We start from the raw sequence: 19,408 nt of genomic DNA, 5'->3' as shown, positions 1-19,408 counted from the left end.
GCAACGGAGCGCCGCCGCCGCCGAGAAGGAGGGCAAAGGAAGGCACGCTCGCTCCTTCCTTCCACGCCGACGCCGAACGAAACCGCTTTCTTCGCGTTGCTGGCACAGGTAAGGGCGGGGCTTATTCTGCTGGGTGGCTGGTCAATGAGAGCAGCGGGAACGGGGGGGGGGGTCGCCCGCTGCCGTTGCTTCAGGGGGGAGCGTCGGTTGCTGGCTCGGAGAGCCGTTTGCAGAAATGACCATGTAGGCTGAGAGGCTCCGAGTTGGAGCGGTTGCGCCCTTCGCCCCCCTCGCCACCTCCTGCGCCTCCTCTCCCGCCCTATCCCGAGGTAACGAGGATGGGGAGGGGGGTGTTGCTGGTCTGGTTCTACTAGTCCTCTGGGGAGATTTTATAGATACAGTATAGATCAAATACAGCCATATAGTGGAGAGTGTGTGTGTGTGTGTGTGTGTGTGTGTGTATATATACACACACACACACACACACACACACATATATATATATATATACTGTGTGTGTGTGTGTGTGTGTGTGTGTGTGTGTGTGTATATATATATATATATATATATGCAGGTTTTGGTGTCCTCGGGTGTCTTCCCGTGTAAAAGTTGGGGTGTCTAGGCGACGTTTCGACGAGGTCTCACTCGTCATCTTGAGACCTCGTCGAAACGTCGCCTAGACACCCCAACTTTTACACGGGAAGACACCCGAGGACACCAAAACCTGCATTCCTGTACCCGTGAAAATCTACGAAAGCAAATATATATATATATATATACACACACACACACACACACACACACACTCCACTCCACGGGTGGCGCTGTGGGTTAAACCACAGAGCCTAGGACTTGCCAGTCAGAAGGTCGGCGGTTCGAATCCCCGCAACGGGGTGAACTCCCTTTTGCTCGGTCCCTGCTCCTGCCAACCTAGCAGTTCGAAAGCACGTCAAAGTGCAAGTAGATAAATAGGTACCGCTCCAGCGGGAAGGTAAACGGCGTTTCCGTGCTTCTCTGGTTCGCCAGAAGCGGCTTAGTCATGCTGGCCACATGACCCGGAAGCTGTAATCCTGCTCCCTCGGCCAATAAAGTGAGATGAGTGCCATAACCCCAGAGTCGACCACGACTGGACCTAATGGTCAGGGGTCCCTTTACCTTTTACACTTATTCCAGCACCGTTTCCCGCTGCTTCCAGCTGCTATCCCGGATTGTTCGATATCCCGTAGACTGTTCCCGGGACAGGTGAGGCTGCTGATCCCTTATTTTCGAGGCTGCTGATCCCTTGTTTTCAAATCTGAAAGTTGACAGCTATGGAGAGATTGCCCCTGGGCAATGATGCCCTGTGGGCACATATAACTGCGTGAATGGGTATGTGTCGAACTCATGCCTTGTCCTAATCTGCAGGGGCCAACACCTAGGGGCCGAGGTCCCTTTGCTCCCCCCCATGCAGTATTTGAGGAGGCTGCCTCCTGCCCAAGTGGATGGGCATTGCCACCCCCAATATTTTATTCAAGTTGGCAGCCCTGTCCTAGGAAGGATTGCCCATGTGTGATGATCCTGGGGTATCCTTGCCAAGGGTGTTTTAAGGTGTGCCAAGATTAGGCATATAAAGTGCTTTGAAAAGTGCCTACATAAAATAGTAAGGCTCCAATTTTAAACCGCAGGGAATAAGTTTGGTTGAGCCCAGTGGAACCTGCTTCAGAGTAAGTATGCTTAGGGTTAGGTGGGCTCTGGTGTGTAAGGTTTATCATAGGACCCTAGGAAGTCAGGCCAATGGTCCAGCTGTGTTGCATCGTCTGAACTGTTCCTAATGTCAGTTGTTAGGAAATAGCTGTGGAAGAGGACAGCTGAACTCATGTCCTGCTTGTAGGCTTCCCTTGGGCACCAGGCTGGCTACTGTGAAAAAACAAGATTCTGGACTAGATCAGCTTTTGGTCTAATCCTGCAGGGTTCTTGGACCAGACCTGACTGAATTCAGCAATAACATTTGGGAGCAGTCATAGTACTTTGTGTTTGTTGTAAGGGTGCCCCCATGGGGATTAGGGTGGCCAGAGGTGGAGGAAGATGTGAGCATCTTCCTGTACAATTTTAATTGTTGTGTAATGTGTGTTGTTCAGTGTATTGAATGGGTGGGATTTTGGGTGTGTGTAACTTGCTGAAATTGTGCAGGAGAGACACAAGATATTAAAGGTTCAAAAGCTTTTTCTTAAGCTCTGTCCAACCTCAGAACAGAATGGTGTGCATTGTAAAAAAGAGTGTGAATAGGCGGCTCTGATCTTCCTTATCCTTCCAGGAACTGCTGCTGCTGGTGATGTGGAAGGTCAACAGAAGATGTTGACATAAAGGAGGGAGGTGTGTGTAGTTGTAGTTGGCTTTCCCATGACTCACAGGCTACACCACATTTTAGCTAGCTGATACATTTAGCTTTACAAGGAGGTGGTGATCTTTAGAATGTCAAATGAGTACTAACTGCCTAACCCATGGATTAGCAGTACTATCACATATGTAAAGATGTATAATTAATTTGTCATTTTCTGTAGTTATAAGGGTGGGAATGCCAGGCTCAAGAAAATTTGATGTTGGTTCCCAACTACATGGATTATTTTTGTTGTCTGCCAGACTACAATTATCCCTAAAATTATCCCTAAAACCAAAATTGAACGCACACCATTGATCCTAAGGAAGTAAATCCCATTGAATTCAATTGAACTTCCTGTATAGTAAGTATTTTAGGATTGGAGCTTTAGAGCTTTAATATTTCAGCTGATGTGATTTTTTTTTTAATATTCAAAATCTTACTGTTGAAATGTGGCGTTTTGGAGATTAATTAGGAGTTTATGAGTTGTAAGAGAGTGCTTCTTGAAGCTTAATTTTAAAGTTCCATGCACAAGCCCATTTTTTCCTGATGACTTTTGCTTGAAAGGAAAATGGCATGTGGCATTTCTGCATTTAGGTTAGCATCAAGATGCATGTTTATGACTAATGAGACCTTCGCTCAGCCAGTGGTATACCATCAATGTCAATCCATTTCATCTGACTGCAGTTAGTTGCATTAGTGTGCCATCAGTATCTGTGATTATAATATATACAGGGCGGAATAATACATTTTGTATTATTTGTCAAGTATATGGGTCTTAGTACGTTTCCGAGCAAAATTCAAAGTGTTGGTGCTGACCTTTAAAGCCCTAAACAGCCTCGACCCTATATACCTGAAGGAGCATCTCCACCTCCATCGTTCAGCCCAGACACTGAGATCCAGTACCGAGGGCCTTCTGGAGGTTCCCACGGTATGAGAAGTGAAACTACAGGGAACCAGGCAGAGAGCCTTCTTGATAGTGGTGCCTTCCCAGTGGAATACCCTCCCATCAGATGTTAAGGAGATGAGTAATTATATAACAATTAGGAAACATCTGAAAGCAACCTAGGGAAGCTTTTTAAGGTTTAATGTTTTACTATGTTTTTATATATGCTGGAAGCCGCCCAAAGTGGCTGGGGCAGTACAGCCAGGTGGGCGGGGTATAAATTATCATTATCATTATCATTATTATTATTTGTAGCCCTTGGTCAAAATTCAAATGCAAATTGTGGTAAGTTTAGAAACGAGAAGACAGCCTGAGTACTGTACTGAAAATAATGCTATCCTGCTTTGCACAGGTTACTCTGTGCCTAATTAAGTGGATGCATCTGTCCTTATGAAGCATTAAAGTATCCATTTATACAATAGCATTTATTAACACTTTTAAAACTTTTCTGCAGATATGACCGTTTTATGAAGCATCTAACTACCTCTATGAATAAAGAATAGCATCATTGGAAGCACTTGCATACGTGGACAAGTGGAGGGTGGGCATGATGGCTTTCGTAAGGCTGCTAAGACGATTCACAATGAAACATTTGTCCCCGTGGAAACTTTGGAAGTTTACCTTCATTATTTTTATCTTCTTGATATTTTTGTTTCTGCTACAAAGAGAAGTTGGCATTCAGGATTTTAATGAGGAGCCTGGGAGCCCATCAAAAGATGGAAAGATTAATAATGTACTGGGTCTAGTATTAAAAGCTGTGAACAATATTAAAGTTGCAAAGCCAAAAATGCAGATTAAAGCGCCTATTAGGCAAACTCAAAAGGCAGGACAGAAGCGCTGTTTACCTGGCTCCTATACAGCAGCAGAGCTGACACCTCACCTGGATCGACCCCCTCAGGACTCTAATGCTCCAGGGGCTTCTGGTAAACCATTCAAAACGGTCAATTTAAGTCCAGCTGAGAAGGAGGAAAAAGAACGCGGAGATGAAAAACATTGTTTCAACGCTTTTGCAAGTGACAGGATTTCTTTACACCGGGATCTTGGACCAGACACACGACCTCCTGAGTATGTTGAAGTATATTTGGATTTCTGGTCTTTAATTACATATGCAAAATATTGAAAAGGGGTTTTGATTCCCCATGTTCTGCATTGATATGTGCTTTGTCGCCACTATCATTAGCATAATTTCTAGCTACTTAATTTTGCATCTGTAAGTCTGAAGCTGTGTAAGTATGAGTACGGTAATCTTCTAATTATCTCTGATGGAAGCAAATAATGCATCTAAGAAATTCAATAGATTGTGATGTAAATTTGTTTGGGCTTGGTGCCCTTTCACACATTTCCTTTAAGAAAGGGGTTGGAAATTAAAACTCACCAGTGGACCAGATACTTACTTACTTACAAATTTGATCAGGTCAGCCCCCCCCCCCCCCCCAGTCATCACAATGATTTCAGATGACAAGACACTTTGAGATCTCGATAGCCAACGGTTTGTCAGGATTTCAAAGCACAGCACAGGGCTCTTTGCAAGTACCTTTAAAATGGCACTACGTTTTGAAGCCCAGACAATCAGTTGATTGTGGCAACTTCAAAATACTGCACAAGGCTATTTGCTACAAGTTGCTGAAGTGCTGCCAATCATCTGATCATTGTCACTTCAGAAGTCCCCTTTGTCCTAGCCCAGCTGCCCTTTTGCCTTCCCACAACAGATGCAATATATGTTGTGAGGTGATTGGCAGATGGGTGTGGCTTAGACAGAATGGCCTGTTTGGCCAAATGGGCAGGTATAGCAAGCCTAGTTAGGGTCTGAAGGTTCCCCGCCCCTGTTTTAAGATGTATTGATGAAAGGATGCCCTTTTCTTTCATCACAAGTGTCTAATCCTTGCTAAATTGTAAATCCTGGACATTTTATGGTGGCAATTATTCTAAATTGCCATATGTCCCTTGTGATGTATTACAAAAATATGTTACTGTATTGTTAGGATACTCTGGAAACAATTGCCCCACACAGATCTTGTGCATGGCTTTTTTATATTAGTATTGATGTGAGAAAGAAGTTCCACCATACTTGCCAAGCTTTATCTGTGCCACATCATAGTATCAGACTTATAATCCATTTTTCATTCTAAAAACTGTTTTTGTCATCTAGATGTATTGAGCAAAAGTTTAAACGCTGTCCTCCGCTACCTACCACAAGTGTTATCATAGTTTTCCACAATGAAGCATGGTCTACTCTTTTAAGAACAGTTCACAGTGTGATGTATACTTCCCCTGCAATATTACTGAAGGAAATAATTTTGGTGGATGATGCCAGTGTAGATGGTAAGAACGTATAATGTTTGTGTGTGGTTTTTCACATTTGAGTTTTTCATGTTATTTTGTGTTCCTGAGAATATGCACCTTTTAAATAACAAAAAATATTTATATTTATAAAGTATAAAGATCTCTCAAACTGAAATGATATGTGCTTTCTCTTTGTCTCAGTTCATGATCCTTAATGCTTAATTACATTAGGCATGATGTCTGAATTGACTATGGTTTGTGAACAGCCACCAAACTAGATTTTGAAAACAGGACTTGACATAGGTTTGCAAACCATGGTTTGTGCTAACTAGCTTGACGTGATACCTATTTAATAAGAGCAATAGCTGTAATTATGCTTTTGTCTCAAGAGGCTGCTGCGCTATGGAGACAGGAGTGAATTTACAGACTTGTGAAGCTGGTGATGAGTGGGGGGGAAATAAAGCAGATGAGAAACTCTAAATCATACTTTGTTGTCTGTACATTTGGAAACTTAAACCATGGTTTGGCAAAATATCCAACCTGAGCTTTTATCTTAATTAGTAGCTGTTGTTTTGGTGCACCAGCAGCCCCTTCTCTCGCCACTCCTCCCCTTCCGTTATCTGCCAAAAAAAGAATGCCTGTAGTTCTGCTTCACAGCAAGTGAAGAAAGACTGGCTCAGACACTGCTTTCTGCATGTGGTGGAAGTGAGAGAATGCCTTTCTCCTCCCACGCCTGCCTGATGCATTTGCCCCACTTCCCTTGCCACAGTTACTTTTGCAAGGCATAATATTTCAATGAAACGTATGCATACATGATGTAAACAAATTATTGTTGCCTGTAAGCATTGGATTGTACATGCATATAGGACCCACTGGAATGTTAGTCTCCTTTGTGAATGGCAGAAGGAGGGCGCCTGCTCTCTACAATCTGTGGCAATGAGAGAACGCATTCTCTGAACTAGCCAATTGACTTGCTATCTTGCAGCAGTCTTAAAGGGAGAGTCTCTAGGTCAGGACCAGGCAAATTTCCCCTCTCACCCCCCGCTTCAAAATTATGAAACATACCTTTTAAAAGGCTAATTTAGTTATGAAAAGAATTCAGTAATGCCCAACCTACTTCATAAATGTGGTAAGGGTAACTAATGTTATTTGACTCCCCTGCCAAACAAGTAAAACTTGTTCTCTTTCTGTCAGTAGAATACTTTTCAGTAGAATGTCTTTTCAAAAAAAATTATCATAGAAGTGGAGTTGGAAGGGACCCTGCAAATCATCTAGTCCACCCCCCCCCCTGCAATGCAGAATATGCAGCTGTCCTGTATGGGGATGAAACCTGCAACCTTGGCAATAATCAGCACCACGCTCTAATCAACTGAGCTGTCAAGAAGATATGATGACTTGGCAAATTCATCTTTGTACAGAACTATTTTTTTTACTGCTTTGTACTAGAAATTGCATTTCCCCCAAATTCTGGTTCCTTGTGTATTTGGGGCCGTATCTCCCTTCCCCCATTCTTCAATAAAAGCAGATGCTCTTGTCCCTTCAAGCTGAAACTACAGTACAGGCATTTCAGAATAAATGTATTTTGACTTTCCTCTTACTAAGTGGCTAGTTATGAAAAGTGAACTTAACGTTTGCCTTTTATTAAATTGGCAAAGACTGTCTTGTTGTCTTCTTAGAATACTTGCAGGATAAATTGGATGATTATGTGAAACAATTCCAGATAGTTAAAGTTGTACGACAAAAGGAAAGAAAGGGGCTCATCACTGCTCGATTATTAGGTGCTTCAATAGCAACTGGAGAAACCCTCACTTTTTTGGATGCACACTGTAAGTAATAGTGTTGGACTGTAATAGTGTTTAATTAGCTAACAAATATTAAAGAATTTCCTTTTCATATTGATTTTTTCCTTGTCCTGTTTTAACTGTTTTTCTAACAAATAACACTATAGAAGCATTGCTGTTGAAAATGCACAGCTTTTAAAAACATGGAACTGATTGCAGAAAAACTATTTATTTAAGCTAAGGACAGCTTTTACACAAATGCACATGAATCTCGGGAGAAAGCCAAAGCTAGTCCATTTTTAAAATATCTAATTTGTGTTTCGGACTGAGGTTTAGGATGGGAAAAATCAAAGTTCATTTTCATTTCGTGCTAGCCATATTTTTCATTTGATCATGTATGTGATATTTCATAGCAGGTATCTGTAAGCTAACAATATTTCCAGCATACATGTGGATTTTAAAAAATAACAGCAATCCTATGTAGGTCTACTCAAGTGGGACATGGGTGGCACTGTGGTGTAAACCACCAAGCCTCTTGGGCTTGCTGATTGCAAGGTCGGCGGTTCGAATCTGCTCGATGTTGCTCTGTCCCAGCTCCTGCCAACCTAGCAGTTTGAAAGCATTCCAATGCAAGTAGATAAATAGGTAACCATTGCGACAGGAAAGTAAACAGTGTTTCCATGCACTCTGGCTTTAGCCATGGTGTCCCGTTGTGCCAGAAGAGGTTTAGTAATGCTGGCCTCATGACCCAGAAAGCTGTCTGCAGGCAAACTCCTGCTCCCTTGGCCTGAAAGTGAAGATGAGCGCCTCACCCCATAGTCAGATTCGACTGGACTTAACCATGCAGGGGTCCTTTATCTTTACCTTACTCAGAAGTAAGTAAATTCAGTGGGACTTACTTCCAAATAAATGTGCATAGGATCACAGCCTAAGTGAAATTAAAATGTTTCTGTAACTGCTTTTATGAAAGTGGATAAATCCAGCATTATATTCATTATTTTACCTCCTGTTTCTTCTCTCAGGTGAATGTTTCTATGGCTGGCTAGAGCCATTGTTGGCCAGAATAGCTGAAAACAATACTCGTGTTGTAAGCCCTGATATTTCATCTATAGATCTAAATACATTTGAATTTATGAAGCCTTCCCCTTATGGTCAAAACCATAATAGAGGGAATTTTGACTGGAGTTTGTCGTTTGGATGGGAATCTCTTCCTGAACATGAAGGCAAGAGAAGGAAAGATGAAACGTACCCTATTAAGTAAGCAATGAAACTTAATTTTTTTCCCCCATTTACAAAATATTTACTTGAAAATATTGTTCCAAAGAATAATTCACATGTAACTTTTTTCATTTTGGTTAAAAGAGAAAAAGAATTGCAGAAGGATCAGAGAGGCTCCTCTACATCTTGTATTCTTTTTACATGGTACTTCAGGTTTTAAACATTTTTTTCAAAGAACTCTTGAAATTTTAAGATTTAGTAGGACCTGAACCACCTCAAATAAGCTCTGTCAGTAGAAGAGTTGTATGTATAGAAAAAGCCATCAGTTGAATTTTAAATACTGAGAGTGCTATGGATGCTAATGTTGCTTTTTGGCTGATGTTTGCTATAACAAAAGCCCGAGTGATGGCATCCTTGGCTTTGAAGGTAGGATAATGGGAACATCTGAACTGGTTGAGCAATGCAGCTGTTGGAGACAGAAAGAAACTAAGAGAAAAGTTGGCATCCCTAATTAAACCTGCTTGTTGCTTCGGGTTTAGAATTTCTGCACCATTACAGAATGCAATTTACATATAGCTCCTTGATTTCATTGAAATTTACCTTAGAAATGGAGGTGGGGCATATAATGGCTGATTAAAACTAGGGCACCCCCCCCCCTTTTCAGTTGAGTTGAGCAATCCCTCCCCCTGCCCCAAATCGCACTGTTTCATTGTAGTAATACAACTACTGCACAAGTCATATTTCAGAAGCAATTTCTTCCCAGGACAGTTGTTGACTATTTTATTGTTCTGGCTTTGAAATGGATACTAATGTGCATATAACTCTTGGTAGTAGCTTCTCTACAAAGCCCAAATAGTAGCCAAACATTTTCACTAATGGGTTTCCCTCTGCTGTTGGCTGTTTGCCTTTGCTGATGGTTCATAAAGTGTTGATTGCCCATTTATCAGGCTTTCCTGAAGAGGGATGGGCTTTGGGATCTTAAAAAGAAAAATAACAGGTTTCCTCCAGATTGGGAAATTGTTAGCTTCATGAAAGATTATTCCCCCCCCCCTTATCTTTTTTGCAGAACACCCACTTTTGCAGGAGGCCTCTTTTCAATATCAAAGGACTACTTTTACAAAGTTGGAAGCTATGATGAAGAAATGGAAATATGGGGAGGAGAAAATATAGAAATGTCTTTCCGAGTAAGTTTAGAGACACAATATTCACATGAAGGTGCAATGACAAAACCTCTGTTGCATTTCAGATGCTCCCTATAAAAGTAGAAGACCAGATGAGGTTGATCTTAGGCTAATGATAACCTGGAGGGAAAAAACTACTATTGTTTAGGGATGGAAGGATCTGTCCATTTCAGTCCTCAGTTTTCCAGCCTTAAATTTTTTCTCTCAACATTTTGGAACAATTTGTGACTGATTTATTTTATAATATCCTCATGAAAACGGACTGTAACAGGGCGGGACATGCATATACACACTTTGCTGATGCCCACAGGGGCCAGGAATGGAACCCCCACGTGAAATAGTGTCCTCCTGTACTTATTTATTTCCTGATTGCGTGTAAGTGTATGTGGGGGAACGCCTGTAAATCTGAATTTTGAATAATGCCTGTGTTTCAGTTTGCATATTGTTTTGGAAAATGGAAAATAGGTAGATTCATATTTAAATGTGGGCTGAATTGGATCTCTCCCCATCCCTAGTAGAGTGGTGTCAGGTGCTTGGTTGGTGCATCAGTATTGCAAAAATATCTTAAGATAGAAATGTTTTCTTTCCCTCTTGCATGTAGGTAGACAGGGTTTGATTTCAGAAAGCATTTTTATACAAATGCTTCTAGAGCAATATTACCTGCTATCTAGTATTCTGTTAAAGGCTGTTAAGTGAAATTGTTATTTTTTCAGGTTTGGCAATGTGGGGGTCAGCTGGAAATCATACCTTGCTCAGTTGTGGGCCATGTATTTCGCAGCAAGAGCCCCCATACCTTTCCAAAAGGGACTCAAGTGATCACCCGTAATCAAGTTCGTCTTGCAGAAGTATGGATGGATGAATATAAGTATATATTTTACCGGAGAAACACAGAAGCAACAAAAATAGTTAAACAAGTAGGTGACGATGGTGGTGGTATTAGAAATCAGTTGCTGCACTGAAGTTCTTGGTGAGCAAAAATTATTTATTGTGAAAATATATAAACGTAGTAGGCACTCTTTATTCAATTTGCTCTGCTTGGCAATATATTGAATAGATTCAGTAGTGCCCATTACCTCTTCATTTAATCTTTTATACAATACCTCCCCGAAGCTCTTTGAACTAGAGTAGTGCCGTTAATTGCATCCACCAACTTCTAGGAGGAATGAGGGGGACCTTTCTCAATAATTCTCTTTAACATTCAGTTGATTAATATATGTGAAGTCAAACAGAATGACTAAAAAACAATCTTGATTTTGCTAAAGCAATATTAGCCAACTAAGATAAATATTAGAAGGCTAGTACCAGGCAGTATCTGTAAGATGCAATGATGGCAAACAGCTTGGGTGACTTTAAAAAACAAATGCACAAGTATAAGGCTGTGTTCTGCCTCTACTGTCAATGGCAGTATACATCTGAATGCTGGAGTCACAAATGGGGAGAGTGCTATTGCACTCAGATTTTGCTTAAGTGCTTCGCATAGGCATCTAATTGGCTGCTGAACCTAGACAGTAGGCTTTTCTTATGTCATGTTAAATGTAAATATGGAATTAACAACATTTGATAACCTCAAAGACCCCAAGTTGGCCAGTTGTTTAGGGAGAAAATTAAAGTTAGTGATTTTAAAAATGGATGGCAAAGGATAATGTAGATTTGCATCTCAAGTGTGCTTGTGTGTATTCCTGGCTCTATAAGTTTATGTCAGTTATTTACTTATTTATATAAGAGAGAGAGAGAGAGAGAAAAGGAATTATTGGGTTGCGGCCACCATTATTGGGTAAGTGGTGTTTCTTGCTCCACTTCTGATTCTTTGGGGATATATGGAAAAGGATAATTTGATCAGAACGTATAATGATTACAGGAAATGTGTTGAGGGCTGCAAGAAGTTGAGTGGCTTCTAAATGGACCTCCAACCTCTATTTTCATTATTAAAAGATACTTTAAAGCTTGTTTAACTGAATTAATTTACAAATTCCCTCCGTGTTTACGTTCAGTAAAAAGTATTATTTGTGATTTGGTTTTGTTATAACACTGTTTAGTATTGTTTCAACAGAAAACCTTTGGTGACCTCTCAAAAAGATATGAGTTAAGGCAACAATTACAATGTAAAAACTTTACGTGGTACCTTAGCAATGTTTATCCTGAGGCATATGTACCAGACTTGAATCCTCCATTATATGGATTTGTGAGTATGCTTTTCTTTTTACAAGAAGAAATAAAGCAAATGTGTAGAGGATTTAACTATGCTGTTCTGTACTTACATTTCCATTTTTTTACATTCCTTAGTTAAAAAATGTTGGGAGAAGAACATGCTTGGATGCTGGAGAAAATAATATTGGTGGCAAGCCATTGATTATGTATACATGTCACGGGCTTGGAGGAAACCAGGTAAAATGTTGCATTCGGTTTTTATGTAACTGTGCAGATAAGCACAGCAATGCGTTTTCAGACCATGTTTTAAATTTATCAGGGTCTCATGCCTAGAATATCTACATGAAACCACTAGGTGGGGTTATCTGGAGGTTTGGAGTAAGTTGTCAGCAGTATGCTGATGACACTTAGCTCTAGTTCTCCTTTACATCTGCAGGTGAGGTAGTGGAAGTAATGGACTGGATGAGAGCCAACAAACTGAAACTCAATCCAGATAAGAGTGAGGCCCTGTTAGTGAGTGGTTCCCTAGACCGGATGGGTAGGAGATTGCTCTTGATGGGGTTACACTTCCTCTGAAGGAGCAGGTTCATAGCTTGGAGGTACTCCTGGATCCTTTGCTGTCGCTCGAGGCTCAGGTGGCCTCAGTGGCCCGGAATGCCTTCCATCTGCTTTGGCTGGTGGCCCAGCTACGCCCCTACCTGGACAGGGATAGCCTAACTACTGTTGTCTGTGGTCTGGTAACCTCAAGGTTAGATTACTGCATTGCGTTATAAAGAGCAAGGAGCTCTCCAAGGGCAGCACCAAATTTGGAGCCATCCCTATGGTTAGAAGTTACTGTGTAATCACTGTTTTATTTGGGAAGCCTGATGTTCTTTATGTTCCTGTTTGAGTGTGTATCTTGTAAGCATGTCTCTCATTTAAGGTATTCAGTATAAAAAGAGGGCATTGTGTTAGGGAGAGTAGCCTACCATTGGCATAGATGCAGTGGAACCCAAAGTGAAGACCAACTCTCAATTTGAGTCTCCTTCCTCTGCAGAGTCCACATCTTTTATAACCTCACACTAATAACTTGGATGACTTCCATAATGCTATATTCTGGCTTGGTTACACTAGTTCCCTGACTGTCTCTGCCATGCACTCTTCATCTCTCTTTCAGCTTTTTGTCTGCTTCTGATCTATTCTGCGGGAACACTCTTCATTTCTGCATTGTAAACTTAATAATCTTTACTCTTTCCCTCCCTCTTTCTTTCTGCTGCTTTTTCCTTTGTCTTTAGAACTTTTGCTGTCAAGGAGGAAACCAGTGGGTGACTAAGCAACCAGGCCTGTGTCATCTGTCCTGTCATACTTACAGCCTCATGCTGGGAGGTTAGAGTGGTCTTCCCTATGCTAAAACCACCTACCATTTTGAGCCTATGTATATTTCTAGATGGCTGAACTTCTAACAAACACTTCTCGTGCACAACTTGTGGAGCAGAGATGGTTCAGAACATATTGCATCCCTTAAATGTAGCACCTCTGGAAATGTAACTAGGCGTTGTAAATCATAGTTAATTTCATTCAATAAAAAAACACTCCATTTTAATGTAAATTACCCTATCATAAAAAGTACTGTAGTGGCAAATAGGAAAGATATGGACCATAATTCCACTGTTCGATTCCTTAGTGGTTACCTAGTAACTTGCTGATCTCAATGGTCTCTTTTATTAAATAGTATTTGTTTTTGAATTTCATACTATTAGTTTGATACAGGAAGAGAAGAACAATCTGGTATCTTATATTCATTTAATAGCATATATATTTATCCCACCAATTCTCCCAAAGGAGGTCCAGGGCATATTGCAAGTGTCATTATTTGCCTGGTCTACATCAGCGTTGGCAAGGGTGCCATGTCTGTGGAAGACATTTCACTTATACTGTTAAGGCAGTGCTGGCACACTATGGCCAGACAGCTGCTTCTACCCCTTGCAATTGATAGATGCCTTGGATATGATCTTGCCAAAGTTAAGCACTGAAATCAGTGTGGCTTTAAAAGTGCTTAACTTTGAGTGGATAGCACCTTTCAGTTGCAAGAGTTCTAGGATCCTTAGACATTGCACAGACTTTTCGTACTAATTCTGGGTTAGATCCAGAATGTCTCTTCCATGAATGGGAAGGCTTCCTGTATTTGCTGTTCATAGAAGGGACCAGAGTCAAGCAGAAGCTGCTCCTCTAGAATAAGGGAGGGGAAGATAGTTTTCACCAATTCTCCCTGCAGGCCCCAGTGCAACTTCCTACATTGTTCCAGAGAGCCCCCTACCTTCCCAAGCAGCTCTGGGATCTGCTCTGTTCAAATTGGTTTCATTGGGAATCTGCCACATAGCTATCTCTCCTGCCTTGTCTCTGAGTGGGAGACAGAAGGGAAACTAAAATCCTTCCATTTTCACCCTACTATTTTTAGTGACCTGCCCTTGTCATGGTTTAGGCATTGTGTATAAAGCACTGTAAGCATTAATCTGGAGTTCAAAGAGACGCCGTGAATTTGTATGGTTGAGTTTTGGGTAATACTTCCCTGACTGAATTGTTTCTTTATATAGTACTTTGAATATTCTGCACATCATGAAATTAGACACAACATCCAGAAAGAGTTGTGCCTGCATGCTTTATCAGGAGAAGCACAACTTCATGACTGTGGCTACAAAGGGAAGAACAGCAGAACCCCTCCAGAAGAGAAATGGGAGATCCGAGAGGTATTACAGCCATGTTTTTAGATACCATTGTAGAACAGTGAACCCATTATGTTAAAGGGAAGCATTTTTTTTTAAAAAAATCAAATATAGCTACGTTTAACCCACTGTAAGCCTCTAGGATATAAAGGGTAAAAGGACCCCTGACCATTAGGTCCAGTCGTGACCGACTCTGCGGTTGTGGCGCTCATCTCACTTTATTGGCCGAGGGAGCCGGTGTACAACTTCCGGGTCATGTGGCCAGCATGACTAAGCTGCTTCTGACGAACCAGAGCGGCGCACAGAAACGCCATTTACCTTCCCGCTGAAGTGGTACCTATTTATCTACTTGCACTTTGACGTGCTTTCGAACTGCTAGGTTGGCAGGAGCAGGGACCGAGCAACGGGAGCTCACCCCCTCACGGGGATTCAAACCACCAACCTTCTGATCAGCAAGTCCTAGGCTCTGTGGTTTAACCCACAGCGCCACCCGTGTCCCGAGCCTCTAGGATATAGCAGGCTCTAAATTCAAAGATGTAAATATAGCTGCAGCTTTCAGCATTGGGGAATTTGTTTCAGAATCATCAGTCTTTGTCAGCATTGATAGAATTTTGTCTCTCCAAGTATGCATGATGTCTACAAAATCTTGGCTGGATTAATGGGCAGAACTAGAGAGACTGTGTGATATAGTACAATCACCTGTCGTACTTGGATTGGGCAGAGCCAGTTTCAAGTTCCCACTCAGCCCCAAAGTTTACTGAGTGACTCTGCATAAGTCACTGTATGACCAATCTACTTCACAGCATTGTTTTAAGGTTAAAGTGGGTAGTCCTGGCACGCCCCCCCAATCTCCTTGTAGAAAAAGTAATATAAAAATGTGTCATCTCTCTCTCCACTTTTCTAGGATCAGTCTTTGTACAACGCAGCCTTAAAGATGTGCCTGACAGGAAATAAAGAACATCCAAGCTTGGTGCCGTGTAACCCCTCAGACGTCTTCCAAAAATGGATTTTTAGCCGAAACATCTAAGTACTGGCAATTTAGGAGATGTTTTAAACGGGAACTGTATCTCCTTCAAAATTATCCAGCTTTAACTTAAATTATGCAGAGTCATCTTAACTGTAAAAAATAAAAAATAAATAAAGCATTTTTACTTCAAAATTAAAATGCACAATTTAGCTGGCAAGAAATCCAAGGAATACTTAAGGTTTCTTGATTCTTAAAAAAATGTTTACAAATATTGGAAATTATATTTCCAGTATATATATTTTTGTAAAACCTCTGTCTTTAAGACACACTTCTCAGTGGTTTGGGGATAGTTTGTAAAAGTTTTACATACATGCATTCACAAACACATTCTGGTCAATAACTGAAGAAACTTGTTGATAGAGGTTACGGGAGATGATTTTTTTTCTATATTATCTGAAAAATAGAGTGCCTTATAGGTGTTCTTTATAATTTAAACTGTGACAGCTTTCCTTAAATGACCACCCCTGGTGTACACATTGATCTAGTTGGTTCAGTGTTTATAGCAAGAAATATCTATGAAGTTTATCAATTCTTCTGAAACTATTAAGTTCTATTACCACTCCAATGAATAATACTTTCATGGTGTTAGCCCCTTGCAAACTGGTTGGGTCTCTGTATGCTGCTGTTTTTGGTGTTCTGTTGTTCATTATGCTTATCAGTGATGAGCTTTGTATGTTTAAGATTTCTGAAACTGATTACAAAATTGTTCTCTTTTGGTTGAAAAGGTGTTTATTGCTTCTCCTGATATATCGCATTACTTGCTTCTTAGACAGTTCTGGCTTCTCTCATTTTTTTTTTCTATTATGTGTGGGTTCCAAGTTTCCATATCTCTAATTCCTTTTTTCCTCTTTCATGTGTTCATAATTTAAAACATGACCCTTTTAATTCAAAACTATTGAAAACCATTTTAAGTAACTGGTGTCTTTCATCAGAAATTTGTAATTTTTTAACTACACCTACTGGGTTTAGAGTTAGGATTATTTGCTTTGTACATGCAAGGAATTTTAACAAAATATCTTACTGGTTGCACATTCTGTGATTAAACACCTTAATTAAGAGTCAGTATTCAGCACTCTTTGCTGCTTAGTGGATGGGTCAACAATGCTGAGAAAAATAGAGAGGTTTTCAAGTACAATGCTACATCAGCTCATGGATTTTCACTTGTGCAACTAGATTCTTCCTCCACAAATCTGCTCCAGAGGGTTGGGGAGAGCCCATGGAACAGATTTAGAGGGCATGCCGGGGAGGAGAACATTACATTGTGATAGAATCAGATAATTGGCATTACATTCGATCCACCCTTAGCAATTAAACCAAGAAGTTGCAAATAAAAGCTCACTCTTTGTGAGTAATTCCTCTAGCGTTTAAAAGAGAGGGGACGGATGCCACCATGGAGGAGCTTTTCCCCCTGAGCATTGCAGACATATATTTGCTAATCATTCATAGATTCCTGTGCTGTGTTTCATGTGCACACACAGACCTTACAAAGTTGGCCCCAGCTCTTCCCCGTGGAGGAGTTAGAGGGTTGCCACCAGAAATGAAAATCGCTCACCACCACCCCAGGCATATGTGGAAGCACTTTCTGTGCTCTTGTGGGCCTTTCTGGATCCAGCCGAAGCTGGTCTTCAGATCTTTTGGGTTACAACTCCTGTCAGCCCCAGCCAGCATGGCCAATGTTCAGGGGTGATTGGAGGACATTAGATTGGGGGAGGTTGTTACAGCACTTGTCATCTCAAGAAGCTGATAAAGCAGTTTTCTTTATTTAGGTATCTCTGGTTTTAAACAAAGAAGTGGATGTCGCAACTACTTGAGGCCTTGCATATACACTATTGAAAGCTTATTGTTGAGATGCTGCTCGCATAAGCAGAATTTTGCAATGTGGCAGATGGTTGAAGCAAAACTATTGTTCTTCCTTAAAAGTATGTTTTCTATTTATACAGTGGTTTTCCTCTACTTTGTTGATTTGGTGTTTATGTCACAAAGTTAACTACTACTTTTTCTTCCTCCGTGCTTGCATTGCCCCAAACGTTCAACCAAAACTATAAACTGAGGCTATAATTATGACTTCATAGCACTTCGTTATATTTTTATCTTTTCCGCAGCATGCAGTTCTGCTGTGTCTCTACCCCACCACCGCACTGGTCTTCCATCTGATTTAAACGTGATACATTTAACTACAGTTGTTCTAGGCTGAGTTCTTAATTCTTGTACTCCTAAGCATTTATTTCAGGTATACGTGATATGCTGTACAGAACGCCTCTTTAATTTTGTTGCATAAACGTAATAAAATAAAAATATTTTGATGCAAAAGCTACCCTTTGGAATTTTGGGTGTGTGTGCAGCTTTCTGTTTCTTTGTTTGGGTCTGACAGTGCTCCAGTGACTTGGTATGATGTTCAAAGCCACTAAAAAAGGAAACACAAAAAATCTTGGCAACTGCAGCAGCACAGCCCTGGGACCAAACAGGAACAAATGTTTGGCAGTTCTGCAGGCAAAGTGTAGCCATGTTTGTGTATTTGTATTGCTCACTCTGGCAGGAGGGAGCAGGCAGCCTGATGTGGAATTAATCTAGACTATCCAGATTAATTTCTAGAGCATCCTTTGGACGTTAGAAAAATGAATGCATTGCAAATTACTGAGGCCCATAGGCACTGGCCTGTAGCAGTAACATGGTTGCATGCCATCGTCTAGAACAGGCACCCCCAAACTCGGCCCTCCAGCTGTTTTGGGATTACAATTCCCATCATCCCTGACCACTGGTCCCTGTTAGCTAGGAATGATGGGAGTTGTAGTCCCAAAGCAGCTGGAGGGCCAAGTTTGGGGGTGCCTGGTCTAGAAGCTGCAGCGTCTATCAGCACCTTATGTTCAAATGCATGCTCTGATTTTTCTCTTATTTCACCTAATTCCTCTGTTTTTAAACTTATTCAGCTATGATTTTCTAGTGCCCCCTTCCTTTAATAACCTGATACATTTTGGAGCCCTACCTCCTTTCTTAGGCCTCTGGCTCCACAAGGTTCTTTGGAATCTGAGCAGCTCCATTAAAGGCAGACCCAAATCCAGAAGCAAAAAAGTAGGACCACCCATCTGTTCTGGCAAATGGGAAATAAGTTGTTGCATTCTCCAAAGCTGCTTTCTTGCATTCAAGTGCTTGTGAAAAAGATATTTGTGCTTTTTTGTGACTGTGTCAGTATGTGTCCTCCAAAGGAAGCCACCGAGCTCCATTGATCATCATTCACAGCAGAATAAATAGCAGCATGGCAACAGATGTTCATGTCTTTCTCTTGCATCAATCCGGGTAAGGTACACCATACATGTAATCTCGTTCAGATAATATATTTTGTAAAATGCAGCATTCTATTATTAACAATCCTGTGTTATCTTTTATTTTAGTTATTTCTGTTTTCAAATTCATTGAGACTGTAGGTATAAAATAGCCAAAGGGAATCAGTGAATGGTATACAGCTCCTGAAAGGAACATGTTAATGTTGGAGATTCATTCCCCGTGTCTGCAGAGTATATTTAACAGGATAATGTTAAATATCAGATTTATCTAGACTACTGATTATGTACTTTGTAGTTTTATAGTCTTGAGAACTGCAGGTATTGGGCGGTATATGCATTTAATAATAATAATAATAATAATAATAATAATAATAATAATAATAATAATAATAGTAATAATAGTAATAATAATAATTGCTCCTTTTTAAAACAAGAAAACCAACAAACCTTTTGAAGTTCTTATTTATTAAATGCTTGTTCAATAA

General features: G+C 40.7%; 1 protein-coding gene across 4 annotated transcripts; it reads left to right on the top strand.

Moving 5' to 3' along the window:
* Positions 1–8: 8 nt before the first annotated feature.
* Positions 9–17,956, top strand: GALNT3 (polypeptide N-acetylgalactosaminyltransferase 3). 4 transcript variants are annotated; one of them, XM_081923387.1, is made up of 11 exons: positions 9–108; positions 3,757–4,367; positions 5,452–5,624; positions 7,262–7,411; positions 8,389–8,623; positions 9,651–9,768; positions 10,479–10,679; positions 11,816–11,947; positions 12,049–12,150; positions 13,188–13,278; positions 14,487–14,591. In XM_081923387.1, exons 2-11 carry the CDS (start codon positions 3,850–3,852, stop codon positions 14,492–14,494), a joined length of 1,728 nt encoding a protein of 575 aa, XP_081779513.1. In that variant the 5' UTR covers positions 9–108; positions 3,757–3,849; the 3' UTR covers positions 14,495–14,591. The 4 variants fall into 4 exon arrangements, with proteins under 4 accessions (XP_081779513.1, XP_081779510.1, XP_081779512.1 ...); XM_081923384.1 differs by lacking the exon at positions 13,188–13,278 and adding an exon at positions 15,520–17,956 and having other exon boundaries at positions 13–108; positions 14,487–14,639; XM_081923386.1 differs by lacking the exons at positions 9–108; positions 13,188–13,278 and adding exons at positions 191–329; positions 15,520–17,956 and having other exon boundaries at positions 14,487–14,639.
* The last annotated feature ends 1,452 nt before the right edge of the window (positions 17,957–19,408 follow it).

This window comes from Podarcis melisellensis, assembly GCF_964234715.1.
Source record: "Podarcis melisellensis genome assembly, chromosome: 1".
Lineage (NCBI taxonomy): Eukaryota > Metazoa > Chordata > Lepidosauria > Squamata > Lacertidae > Podarcis > Podarcis melisellensis.
Note: the sequence above shows the minus strand (reverse complement) of the source record. Positions and strands in the feature narration are given on the sequence as shown.

Excerpts from the sequence above, each read along its gene's own strand:
- GALNT3 (XM_081923384.1), top strand. The coding sequence starts at position 3,850 with ATGATGGCTTTCGTAAGGCTGCTAAGACGATTCACAATGAAACATTTG. Across the intron at positions 12,151-14,486 it reads ACGGGCTTGGAGGAAACCAG|TACTTTGAATATTCTGCACA; the intron begins GTAAAATGTTGC and ends TTCTTTATATAG. Across the intron at positions 14,640-15,519 it reads AGAAATGGGAGATCCGAGAG|GATCAGTCTTTGTACAACGC; the intron begins GTATTACAGCCA and ends CCACTTTTCTAG.